Here is a 13,670-nt window from a genome sequence, read left to right as displayed (position 1 = left end):
ACAAAAGTCATTCTAGTTGTGAGCCCTATTGCAGATACCTATTTTAGCTTGTCTGATTCACATTCTGATCGGAGGCATTTCTGATGCATACTAAGGACCCAGTTTACTGCACCTGATGGTTTGAGTGTTGGGTGACTGAGCACTGCTGCCAGAGGAAGTTACCTCTTGCTTTGAAAATACTTGTACCTAGCAGAAAGATGTCTGTGGGGAAGAATCACTCTTATGAATGGAAAAACTTTTCTGTTTAGGTATTTTCATCACATTCTAGGATCGAGTAAAGATTTTTGTAATGAAAATCCTTGACTTTGTACTTCCAGAGCAGCATGTGAGCCTAGCATCTATCACTATCACGGCACATCTAGCAGAAATTTGAATGCCTCCTATTCAGATAGGTTGAGCTAGGCCTCCTCGTTTCCAGAGCTATCCAAGTTCCTCTTCATGCTTTCCTGTCACTTATCTCTTGAACTCCCTCAGGGGGGTATTGTGTTGCCTCTTAAAGGTCACAGAAAGCTCCTTTAGAACTTGGTGTAATGTGCTGTGTTCTGCTTTGCCGTCAAAGGTGCTGCCGTCATTTCAGCAGGAGTGTAAGTGCCAGAACATTTTGATCAGAGGTTTTTTTATATGTTCTTTCACAGGGACAATGATTACTGCAGCCATATTCTAAATTTATCCTGAAATTCCAGTAATGCATTTGATCTGCCTGTCTTCCCAAAACTATACTCAGCATAAGAGACTTGATGTATCCAGAAAAAAAAAATAATTTCAAGACTGTTCCTTTGTGAGTGTAGCCAGTGTATTTCATGGCAGAGAGCTGAGAAGATAACATGTATCATGTCAACAAGTCACAGGTTTGAAAAGGTTTAGCTGAGTCTCACTGACAGTTGCTGCTATTGTAAATTTTGTTAAAAATTGATTTCTATTTTCTTGCTCCTTGCATTTCAAAGAAAATGAGAAAAGTTATGAAGATGGAAGGGATACATACCTTCCATTTGGCAAGAACTTGACTTGCTTGTGAGAACTTCAAGCCCAAATCTTGCAAGATAGTCTTAAAATGATTGCTCCCATTGTGGCTGACTGCTGTGCATTGATAACTCTAAAAAAGCCCATACTTCCTGCTTCAAGAAGGGACAATGAATGAGGATTTTTTTCTGTATATAGCAATGCACAAATTACAGTCCTCTACAGTGGCTGATGATGTATCATTTTAGGCCTTTTGGATTTTGGGCTATTTGAGTATGAAAGTCAGCAGTTGTTCCTTACTGTGACTTAAAACAAGAAAACCATGTTCAAATGCTTTTCCAGGAAACTTGGTTTACTTTTCCTGAAGAACTGATGATACAGCAAATGTGAGAAGGTGCAATGTTTACAATTGTGTTTGGGATAGATAGCAGTTAGGAATGCATATTGGAGAGATTATGAATAAGTAAAGCAAGAATGAAAGTCTTACTATGACATAGCCAAATTGGCCCCATCTTCTGCTAAAACAGTGGGATGAAGTGTTGGGCATACAGGGCCTTTGCATTCTGTAGTCACCTCCCTGAGATGACTTTTGCCTTGCAAGGTTACCATCTAATCAGCACAAGGAAGATTATAAGCAGGCTGGCAAAGCCTCATTCTACACATGGTCTGTGTAGCTGAGAGGCAGCAACTAGGTTTTTGCTGTTGGTTATCTCCCTATCTTGGTTGAACATTGTGCAAAGACACCATTGGCAAGAACTTCCCATGTGTCACAGTACAACCATATGTTGTTTATAAGATCCTGAATGTCACGTGTTCTATTATTTGACAGGATCAAGTCCTTCATGCAGTCTTCTCACATTTATGGACATATCTGGTCATCTGATGCTTTTCTTGCTCAAGAAAGTGTCTTAAAGCCAACAAAGAAAACATCAGTAAATTTCAGTGTTTTCAGATTGCTGGTGGGCTACTGTCCAGGTTTTATAGTTCAGTTTGAAGGGCTAGCAAATACTTCACCACTTCAGCTGAGCAGCTGAATATTGGGCTCTTGATGTCTTACCTGGACAGTAACTCAATTTCTGGAGGCACAAGTTTAGAAAGAAGACTTACTGCTGTGGTCATCAGTCCATAGTCTCCAAGCATTGGCTAGCTCATGAGATCTTCCACTGTTGCTTGCAGGTGAAAGATGCCACTATGCTGCGTTCCAGATTGTTAGGAAGAACAAAGTATTGTATTGCTGTAGGCAAACAGAAATTGAAAAGCTTACTGTTTTATATTAAAACTAGTTCTTTGAAATATTATCAATTTATGTATCACAGCCTACCTTGTAGTTGATTGTTCAGTCCTCAGCAGTCACAAGCTTGAAGTATTCAAAAAGCTTTAAAGATCAGGCCTACTCCATATTTTATACCCTTACATGAAAGGTATAGGGTTTATGCATACCAATGGAGCTATTCAAAATACTCCAGTGAAAATATTCCTGTGGAACCCATGCATGTGCGCATTGAGGTTTATACTGTAATCTCTCCAAACCAACTAGTATAACAGAAGGTTTAAATTTTGGGGGGGGGGAACAGGATGACACGGCTTGTCAAGGGGGGTGTGATGTGGATAAAGTAGTCAACAGCTCTTTTGTGTGTCGATTTTTTTTGTATAGTACTCTTTCATTATAAATCATCAGCCATTTTTCCTTTTTAGAGCACAGTGTTGATGTATGCTTATATCTTGCAAAACACTGCACTACAAGATCAAAGGTTGTGTAGCAGAGCACCTTTTATCTTGGATTGATTCTTTGCATCAGCTAATGGAAAGATACACTTGCTGACCTCCCTAACAGAGGTGACTAATAATATGTTTTTACAGAAAAGCTCCTAATCTATTAATAAAATCAGTCATGTTTCATATAGATGCTATTAATTTGAAAAGATTAGACATTTATGCATATGTAGATGTTAAAATTGTCCTTCCCTTAAGTATTATAATAATTTCTAATTACTTTCATGGGATGAGAGGTTCACAGAAGCTGAATTTGCACTTAAGCACCTATTCCATGGATGCAACGTTTAGACGTAATCTGTACTGTGGATAAAATTGGGTGTGTTGTATAAACATGCAAAATGGCGTAAGATCAAATTCTACAAATTCTATCATGGCTGGCCTGAATATAGATCAGTCTGATGTTTGTGTGTTGGTTTTTTTTTTTTTACAGAAACCTCTTACATGAGGATTCATTTTATCAACACAGTTTGTGACAAAAGGAGTTTGTGTTTGCCAGACAGGGGAGACAGAAATTGTAAAGAACTATCTTACTACAGTGTGTGAAACTGCATATATGCAAGGACTCTTGTTTCTTTAGCAGCATAAGAACAAATAATCAAAGCTCAGATTTGTATATAAATATGATATTTAAATAGCGTAATCCTAACCCAATTTGGACAGCCTAGCAGGAAATAAAGGTTAAAATCAGTATGGAAATTATCAACTCTGAGGAGAAATTCTAAACATTGGCCCTAATCCCAAAATGCCTGTTCACAAGAAAGATGAGGGACACTTAAAAGAAGACAGTTTCTGCGCTCTGGGATCATAGCATCCTGACACTCAAAAGTGTGTGAAATGTAGATGCTAGGAAGATTTGCATGAGAAAAAGCTTTTGAAGCACACTAAACTACTAATGTAGATGTACCTTTGGAAATTTAAAACATGGTAGCTGGGACTAACCAGTTTGACTTTAGAAATAACTTTTCTTTGAATTCTGTTGCCTACTAGACCATTTCTGGTATCTGCCACATAGTTCTCCGGCTTCCTAAGGAAATTTGAGCTATCAGAATTATATTCATAGTTCAAAAACTGATAGATAAGCTGATGTTTTTCAGTTTACTAGGTTTGCCTATGCTTGATCAGAATTTTTATTCTTACCACACAGGAATGTGCACAGATTTCTTCACACTAAGTTATGTTTTTACTGTGCATCAGGTGTTCTATAGAAACTGCTCATATACATGCTTTATTCCTTGAAAATAGAAATAGCTTATTTTTTTCTTTATAAGATAAGCTGCTTCCTGTTTACCATAAGTAAAATCTTTCATGCATTTCTTCTGTTTTACCTTGCAGCCTTTTTTTGTGGATGTACCTGTACACTTAGTATGAGGTGATTGCATTGCAGTTTTGGTTCTTCTGTGACTAGAGGTTTATTAGGTTGTTTCTGATCTGCTTACTTTAGGAGTTTAAATTCATTCCTGCTGGTTTGCTTGTGGGGTTTTTTTGTACAGACAGGGGTGAAAGAATTAGGCTGCTGCACACTGCCCCCTTAAACCAAATGAGTCATTTTGTGTGAGTCTAGTTCAGCTGACAAATGTATTATTGACAACTTAAGCTCTTTATAGCATTTTTTTTTACCATCCTGCCCTTCTGCTGCCTCAGAGATAATGCAATATATGGTTGTCTTTAAAATACAAGTCTCTTTCTTTCACTCTCACAAATTAAATCCCATTAAAATCATAGCTGTGCTTTGTATCTAAGCTAAACATTATAAAAATCACCCATTCATTTCCATTTAAATAAGGGTTTTGAAGCCACTGATCCATCTTACAGGGAATATGTAGCATTTCTGGAATCAGCAAGTTCTGTTTCATCACAGCCCTGCTGGACACCTGACATTAGCCCTTTTTTCGGTTTCTTTGCGTGGGCTGCAGCTGAATGTCAGCAGGGACTCCCTCAGACAGCCAGGCCTTTGCTTCTGCAGTGCATTCAGCAGAATCTATTTCCCAGAAACGCCGCCAAAACTTTAACTCTTTGAGAATGGGAGAGAATGATTTCCCATACTGACCAAATCCTGTTCGAGCCTTTGGCATGTGATCTCTTTTGAGCTGAATGAGGTTCATCCTCTTACAAATGTTTGAAATGCTTTTATTGTAAAGAACATGAGAGGAATCATCATAATGCAAAAGTTTGCGATTGTGCATGCAGATTTGCTGGTAAGAAAAGCACCTTTAAGTTCTGTCAGTTTCTGGTGATGTACATTTGAGGGTAGACCTTACTGAATTGTCTTTCTGAAATAAAATACATCATAATTATTGTATCTTTTTTTTCCAGAGTAGTAGCATTGTAATCATGATGAGCTAAAGACAAAAGTAAGGCATTGTTTGTAGGTACTACAGGTACATCTATTACAGACCTGGAAGGGCTTAGGTGTAAACTGGCATCTTCAGAAACCTAGGTTTTGATCAATTAACAAATTACATCTGTCTCTTTTTTATTTTTCCTTTATCCCTGGGTTGGATCCTGAAAAATAAATACAGAAATATGTGATATGTAATAAAAAAACGCAAACCTGTCCTATGCCTTTCCAAGCACTTACTGTTTTCTACATGAAGAACAGCTTGATCACTGAGCAGATTTGCAGAAAACTGCCAAATACATGTACATCATAAAGCTGTCATTCAGTACAGGATGTACTGGCATTGTGGGTTAACAGTAGAAGTAATCAGGAAATTTTCAGTAGCTAAGTTTGTCAATAATATTTTTACAAGAAATTTTTATTGAATCTGCTGATTTCAGCAAAACTTTTGTTGGGAAAATATTTCTTCACTGCGGAGTGGAATTTCTGATTAAAAATTAGAAAAGAGTGAGATGAGATCAACCCCTGAGCTGGAAATAGATTTGGTCAGGGGTGCTCACTAGAGTGTGGGAGATGCTAAGGGGTTTCTTGGCTAATTCAAAGATCTTGAGCCAAGATACATCCTCCCTTTATTTCACTGGGATGTGAGAGATGTAGGTTTAAATTCCCAAGTCAGTCAATATTCAGGTATTTGTACAAAGCAGAATCTCAGTCCCTTCTGTAAGAATATCTTGTTAGAGAACCACCCAAGAACAGCTTATTGCATACTGACTAGAGCCTGATTCAGGATGTATGGAGATGATGAGTAAGAGCTTGAGCCTTTATCCCCCAGGCTGAAGCTTTTCTAACACAGCACTTAAGTATTCTAGTAGGACTTCTCTTTTTCTCCCTGTCCTTGCTCATATTCTATTGCTTATGAATATGAGAGTGTTCAGTGTTCTCCCAGTGTAAGAGGAGAATTTTTTTTAAGTCGTTGAGTTTTGCAGAATGTAACAATGCTTCCCACCTCATTGTGACACGTTTCTGTGACACGGTGTCATATATTTGCATGTTATGTTTTCCCTTGTTGCTGGGAAAGAGTAGGTTCCTCTCTTCCGTTTTGCTGATTGTTGACAGACATCTCTTAAACATACTGAATTTTTCATGGTATTCCAAAAATTAATTTTCCTGGTTAACCTACTTAGAATTTAAATCCAGGAGATTAAGGAGAACTTTACAGAAGTGTTCATGCCTAGCTGCCTCACCTGTGTTGCAGAGCCCACAGTTCTAATTTATGCATTTAGGCTTCTTGAATAAAGTATGGGATAAGTTATGTATCTGATTACGATAGTTGCAAAGACAGTATCTGCAGTGTGAATAGCCTAAATCAGGCAACCAAAACCAAACAGATAAATGTGTGTTGGAATCAAACACTGTAGCTTGGTAGATCAAGCTCTGTCTTGCAAAGATGAGTGTGGAAATCCTTTATTTAAAAAGTATGTCACAATTTAATCCTTTCTTTCAAAATCATGCTAGGAGCAATGGCTGCCTCCTTCTGATCTAAGATGTAGGGTTAGAATACAGGTCTTGGCTGTAGAGTATCAATTAAATTCCTTTTTCTGTCTGTTAAAATGCACATCTCCCACTTCCTTTGGAATGGTAAGATAATAAACATTTAAGTTAATTGGAAGTATTGCTATTCAGGTCTTTCTGTTCTTATGTGTTCTACCAATTAGAGTAAGAAGCTGTGCTCTCTTTAGTACTTTGTCAGGCCTACTGAATCTTTAAATATTTCATGCAAAATGGAAGAGCATCAACAGGGAGAGATGAAAAGAGCTGCCTGCAGCAAGGTTCCCAGACTCACCAGTATAGCAATAGGTACATTGCATTATCCTGAGACTGCAACAACAGGACTACTTTGCGAACCAAATATAAGGAACTTCTATATCATTGGCTGTAGTCATACTGTAGGTTGGAAACTCATCCAACCAACCTGCCAAGGTGTGGGAAATGTGAATTTGGTCCTGCTAGGTGGAGGCGAAGATTGAATCGTGTTCTGCTACTTACAGATGTAAATTTTGTGCTGCTGGATGAAAGGCAAACTCCGTCCCTGTGTAGAGCCCAGTTAACAAACTTTAAGTTGCCTCATGAAAGTAACAGGGGCAGAGGAACACCTGGTAAGAGGTTATGCATGCACCTTGCCCTTTTATGATTTACATTTGAAATGGGCCTGAAGGGGCTTAGCTCTGTCAAGAGAAAAGTACATTGGGCATAACCAGCAAGAGACTTACTAGAGAGAACTGTGCTCACAAAAATATCTTTGTGATTGGCTGGTGTAGTTATAATTTGTAGTGAGGCTTAAAAACCAATTTTCATTACTTGAAAAACCAGGGAATCCTCAAGGTCTGAAATAAGAGCAATAAGCTTCAAGCAAAGTACAGGTTCAACATAATTGCTTTGACTTTAATTATGTTGCCTTTATTAAACTATTTAAGAAAACCATGATTGGTACTTATTCAGAAGAGTATGACATAACCAAGCTCAGTGGTGTTAAAACTATTTTTGTTTATTTTTAGATAAGACAATTTCAACAGTTTTCAACAGTTTTCAACATTTTTTCAAGTTTGATTGAGGTCTCTATTCAGGTCCTAGACATAGGATTAAGTAAGCATTAGTGGCTAGTATCGCATGAACTTGGAAAATATTTTGTCTTTCTGGGATAGTCATTGTTTTAAAAGTGAAGCCTAAGAAATGGATGAGAAGCTAGTAAGACTTGCCCGCTCCTTCAGAGTGAAAAGGATGTTTTATTTGAAATGATACAGAAGACAGGCTGTGTTAACTGAAAAAGTAGTTTATTTATGATGCCAACTAATAAAGGGTATTGTTCCATTATTCTGAAAATCATAAAAAATTTTTGGAAAGCAGAGAAAAGAGCCCATTCTGCATATATCTTGTGTGTTGGAAAGGAGTGGGTGTCAAAAGCATAGAATAATTTTCTATGGCGTATTTTCCAGTTACCTTGCACATAATGAAGTTTGTTCTTAGCTGAGCAGTTCAGAGAACAGTGATAATAATTCATAAGCTCGGTGTTAACCCTTCCTCTCACCCCACCTCTTCATTTTTCCTGGAAAACTGAATTCAAGGCGGTTGCTGACCATTTATACCAATAAATACTGTTTGTCATTGGTATTAAATTTTTTTTCACATATTGTTTCCGAATCATATAATAGGTTTTGGTCCTTTGACCCCAAAGTTCCATGGAGGCTTTTCCAACTTTTGGGGAGGTAATTTCTCTGGGTCTGAGACACAGCTTTTGCCTATGTAACCTGAAATGAGATTTCACAGCAGATCAAATGGCAAAAATGTGGGAGTTTGGTTGTGGTGATTTAGTCCATTGATGTTTATAAATAACCCAAGATTGATTCCGAGACAACACTGAGTAGAGGAAGTAATTTCATTTAGTAGATGATGTGGTTGTTCAGAAGAAGCTCTTTTCTTGCCTGGGAGAAAGGAAATGCTGAAATGGCGGTATGTGGAGAGGCAGGTGGAAGCATGTGGGAATTTGTTTGTTAGCTGGAGGAACAACACACAGCTGGGCTGTGGGTAAGTAGGGCTTCTCAAATACAAATGGAATTAACTCGTGTGTAGAATTGTAAAGTTATATCTAGTGAGTTTATTGTTTAACAAAATTTAAGGATATTCTTTCAATATTGCTGTTGTAGTCCTACTGACTTCATTATTGGTGTTGTATATATAGGTACAGATAAGGCAAACCTTTTCATGGCTGCAACAGGTTTTTTCTTAGAGCTTGATCAACATACATTAATTGAATAAATGTAGTAGTTTTGATTGCCTACCTGCATGCTGGCATGTTTGTGGTAGTGCCTCAGTTTTTAAGGCTTGGAGGTTGTCTGACATTCTCACTTTGACTGTGGTTTGGAGAATAACAATGAAAATTAAAATCTTTAATTAAGTAAAAAAGTGATTTCTAAAAACATTTTTGAAACCCATATTGATTCACTTGAGGTATTTCTTTCTTTGACACTGCTAAATGCTGACTAGAAAATAAATCTGAGCATCCACTAATATATAAACACAATGTACCTTTTAGAACAGAGTAATTAATTATCCCCTCACATAATACACCTGTGCTATGTTATCACATAGATTCTATAACCTAAAGTGTAGTTTTAGAGTAACAGAATTAGTAACTGCCAAGTATTGTTACTAAAATAGAGGAAAAGACAATTACAGCATCTTAAATCAACCATGAAGCTATGCATTTAAGCTGATTTCAGTTTATGCTGATACCATAAAGGCTTGTTCCATTTTCTTCTCCATCAGCTCCTTGACTGCACGTTCACACCCCTACTTTGCACAGGATCAGCATTGGTGTAGTCACACCGTCAACTGGATCAGAGATCTGGCTGGAATGATGTTTTGTTTAGTTTTGATGGAGCTGATTTTCAGCCAGGTGAATTTTGATCCAGTTGTCAGTGCCAGCCACCTAAGGAAGATGGACTGTTCCTTTTAGTGGCAGTGTGGACTTAGGTGAGCTGATTGTGAAATAGCACCTTTAGTTTTGAAAAGCTCTTCTTGGGCCAGAACACAAAAGAAAGGGAAATACTCGATCTAAAGCACTGACCTTTGTAAAGCAAATGGCATTGGACTGCTTTATGCATCATTCTGTACAACCAAACTAACCCTTAATGTTTCTAAAGCAGGTTAAAGGTAGGTAACTGCTGCAAATTCTACCTTCTCTATTGTCTTTTCATAGAATCACAGGACGGTTAGGTTGGAAGAGACCTCTGGAGGTCAGCTGGTCCAACCTCCCTGCTCAAGCAGTGCCACCTACAGCCAGTTGCCCAGACTATTTCCAGACAGCTTCTGAGTATCTCCAAGGCATTTTACATAAGAACTGTGATAAATATATTCTTGAAGTAATACTTAAACCCAAATCTTTTTACATCTCCTCTTTTCACAGATACTTGAGTGAAATGAAGTACTTGGATTTATGTCAAACATATTAATTTGGCACCATCATTACATTGTAGACTTAACAGTGTGTCTCCTGCATCAAGCTTAATAATAGATTATAACTAATGCTAACTAGTATTTTAGCCCTAGCGAATACTGGAAGTAGCTGTATTGCAGACACTGATTTTTGTAATATAAAGGTAGACCCCAGGGATCAGTCCATCTGACTTGTTCACATTCAGACTAAATTGTAAGCATGTCTGCCACTCTTAGGGGAGTAGAGATGTATCACTCCATGCCTATCTTATCCCTGGTAATCAGATCTTTGTTCAGTGTGTTAGTACTTCTCCATTATTGTCTTAATACTTCTGTCTTGCAGAGAAGAAAACAAATGTTTATCTAAATATGAAGTGAGGACTCTTTTCAAGGCAAACTGTGCTTCTCCTATATTATCCCACTATATTAACCCACTGTATTCACGGTGACCGAGACAGGATTTATTTGTTGCATGACCACAAATTACTGCTAATCATTTGATTGACTTCACATTCATCTTTGTTAGGTGGTAATTTCTGTTCTGTACTAAAATCCTCATGCATAAAATTGTATTATGTGATCCTTCTCCCCAGTCAGCATATATCCAGTGTACTACAGTTGCAGTTCTGCCTGACATGTTGAAGTTTCTTCTGTAAGTCAACTGGGAAATCTGCGCTATGTGTAGTTAACACTACATTTAGTACTGAAGACCTTGGGAGCCTTCATGGCTGATTACATTTTATTAGATGTTACGTAAATTCTAATAGTCGCATGTCCCTCTGCTTTGACAAAATAGTAATTCTAGTCTAGGACTTCTTAAGCAGAATTCCTCTATAGAGTAGGCAAAGATTTGGAAAAAAACATATTTTAAGATCTCAGCTTACTGTCAAATGCCTACGGACATTTGCCCATTTGAAATAATGACTCACTCAAGTTAGTGAAAGTGGGAGAGTCACCTGAACAACTGGGTTTCTAGTGTTAATCAACCCTCTACCAGGCACAGAAGGAGGGACTTGAAATTTCTGTATTATAACCCAGTTCCACTTCAATTCTGCTTTCAAAAAATGTTGGTCTGTCAGTATTGCGGTTTCCTCTTGCTAGTTCAGGAGGACTGACGTGGCTCATACTGTTCTCTTTATTTCTCAGTGGAGAGAATCCTCTGATTTTATTTATTTATTCTTTTAGCATATGCAGATGACTATGCAGGCTCTCCAAGATGAGCTTCGGATCCAGCGGGACCTGAACCAGCTGTTCCAGCAGGACAGCAGCACTAGAACCAGTGAGCCCTTTGTGGCAGAGCTGACAGAAGAAAACTTCCAACGACTTCATGCAGAGCATGAACGCCAGGCCAAGGAACTCTTCCTGCTACGTAAAACCTTAGAAGAGATGGAACTGCGTATTGAGACACAGAAGCAGACCTTAAATGCACGTGATGAGTCCATCAAAAAGCTGCTGGAGATGTTGCAAAGCAAAGGTCTGTCAGCAAAAGCCACTGAGGAAGACCATGAGCGAACAAGACGGTTGGCTGAGGCAGAGATGCATGTGCACCACTTGGAGAGCCTTCTCGAACAGAAAGAAAAAGAAAACAACATGCTGAGAGAGGTAAGTGACCAAGCTCTGGGTTCATCTCCAATCTTAAGCTCTTCTCCATCTCATCTCCATTTAACAGCTGTAAGGGAAGAATCTTCTATCCTCTATATAAGCTGTATTTTACATTGCAGACTTGACAGAATTTGTCCCTGTTTTAAAACTTCTTTATGGCTTCCTTGTGTGTGGTTTCTGGGGTTTTGTGCTTTAGGCCTCACTTTTCCCATAGTCTCCATATGAAGCTCTGGAGGTGAATTGTCAGACAGACTGTAAAATTCATTCTTTGATTCTATTTTAGTTTGAGAGAAAGTAGCTACCTGTATTTAGGAGAGAGCTGAGAGAAATCTTTGCAGGAGTAATGGATGATTGCTCTACAGTTTCCATGGAAACAGTCGTCTTGCTGTGAAGGGTATTTGATAAAACTATTAGCTGCCCTGGATGCACAGCCAAAAAAAAGATTACTTAAAGGGACACTGCTGCACACATAGTAACCCCTTCCCCCCGTCCGTCTGAAAACAGAAAAGAAAAAACATTGTTATATCTGTATTGCACCTTAGAGGAGTATGATGGCAGGCATTCTTCACTATTAATCATCCTAAATTAATTATAATAAAATATAGGCTACATAGAAACATTTTAGAAAAATAAGGGAAAATAAATTAGTTGCTGTGTGACCAGTGTCATTAAATTTGTTGATATTGTTAAATGCATTTTCCTCTTGTTGACCAGCCTCCTAAAGTATTCTAATATTAACTTCTAAAAGGCTAGTAATATAGCACATGTTGTGTGCATACAGAGGTATGTGTATATATATGCGTGTATTCACTAATGATAAGATTTTCTGTAAAGATTATTTTACATACATCTGTATGATTGAATGCATGGATTGATAGCTATGCATGTATGTGTAATATGTGTGTGTGAATCTGACCTGTTTGGGGCATTGTATGTCTACTTCGTGGTTTAGCATTTTTTTGTAAGTCTGATACATACATGAGATTTAAGCCCCCTCTCTAGGAAGCCAGGGAAGCAAGGCTGGCACAGAGGTTTTTGAGATGAGTGTTTGCAGCAAAAACCCCCTTCTTAATACCTCTTATTCATATGTTTTCCGTGGCCTGACCCATTGTACTTGTGCTCTTGCAAACATTTATATAAGAAAGCTAGAGCCCATTGCATTTCTGAGCCAGATTTAGGCCAGATTTATTTTTTTAGAGCAGTAATCTCTTGAGTGTCTGGAGTGAAGATAATATGATTCCAGAGTTTCTACACTACAGTTTTTCCTTTATTTAGCAACCAATGATAATTCTGTTCCAATTCTTGTATCTATTTCAGGAAGAGCCCCAAATGGCTTTCATTTGTTTCTGCTTTAAGTCCAGCAACATAAATGAAAAGCTGGCAGGAGCTGTGCAATTTTTTAGGAAAGCAGTTACGTTTGTTTCTGCTACTGATGAGTAGATGTTGAGAGATAAGAATTCTTGTTTCATTCACACATATCTGGAAATTATCAATCATTTAAATCGTAGCCTTTATGGTAAAAGATTTCCTGGAGAAGGTGAAGATGACTTACTGACTTTGAAAGTGTAAATGCTGTTTATCTAACATTTTAAAATTAATTACTCCTTGCTGCTCACCCAGCTCTAATACATTGAAAAGGGTAATCTGGGTATACTGTAATTTGTAGCTCAAGCCATTGATATGATGTGGGATCCAGCCTTGAAGCTGAGCACCCTAATAGCCTTGGAAACATGCTGCCATATGTAGAGATGCCAAATTATCTCCTTATGGAACTGGGTTTTGTTAGTACCAGTGTGTTGTCCTTGAGCTCTGAGCTAGGCTGAGCTAGCTGAACTCAGACTTGTTTGCCTGAAACTCAGGTCTCATGCCTGGGGCTCCAGGAGGCTGGGGAATATCAGAGGATGTCACTGAACTGTCGCTGACCGAATCTGACTTCCTGAGCACCAAGTTGCTCTACTCTGCAGGATCTGGTTCAGAGTCGCTATCACTGGTCCACACTTGG

The 13,670-nt window shown here is 38.2% G+C and overlaps 1 protein-coding gene across 10 annotated transcripts in view; it reads left to right on the top strand.

The window, feature by feature from the left end:
- Positions 1 to 13,670, top strand: part of ERC1 (ELKS/RAB6-interacting/CAST family member 1) — a 304,797-nt gene that overhangs the window by 57,427 nt on the left and 233,700 nt on the right. For all 10 annotated transcript variants that reach the window (XM_074826139.1, XM_074826142.1, XM_074826138.1 and 7 more), the window contains exon 3: positions 11,252 to 11,668. In XM_074826139.1, the coding sequence (XP_074682240.1) occupies positions 11,252 to 11,668 (417 nt within the window). The remainder of the gene's footprint in view (positions 1 to 11,251; positions 11,669 to 13,670) is intronic.

Source organism: Strix aluco, chromosome 5, assembly GCF_031877795.1.
Source record: "Strix aluco isolate bStrAlu1 chromosome 5, bStrAlu1.hap1, whole genome shotgun sequence".
In the NCBI taxonomy this organism is placed as follows: domain Eukaryota; kingdom Metazoa; phylum Chordata; class Aves; order Strigiformes; family Strigidae; genus Strix; species Strix aluco.
This window is presented reverse-complemented; position numbering and strand designations above follow the sequence as displayed.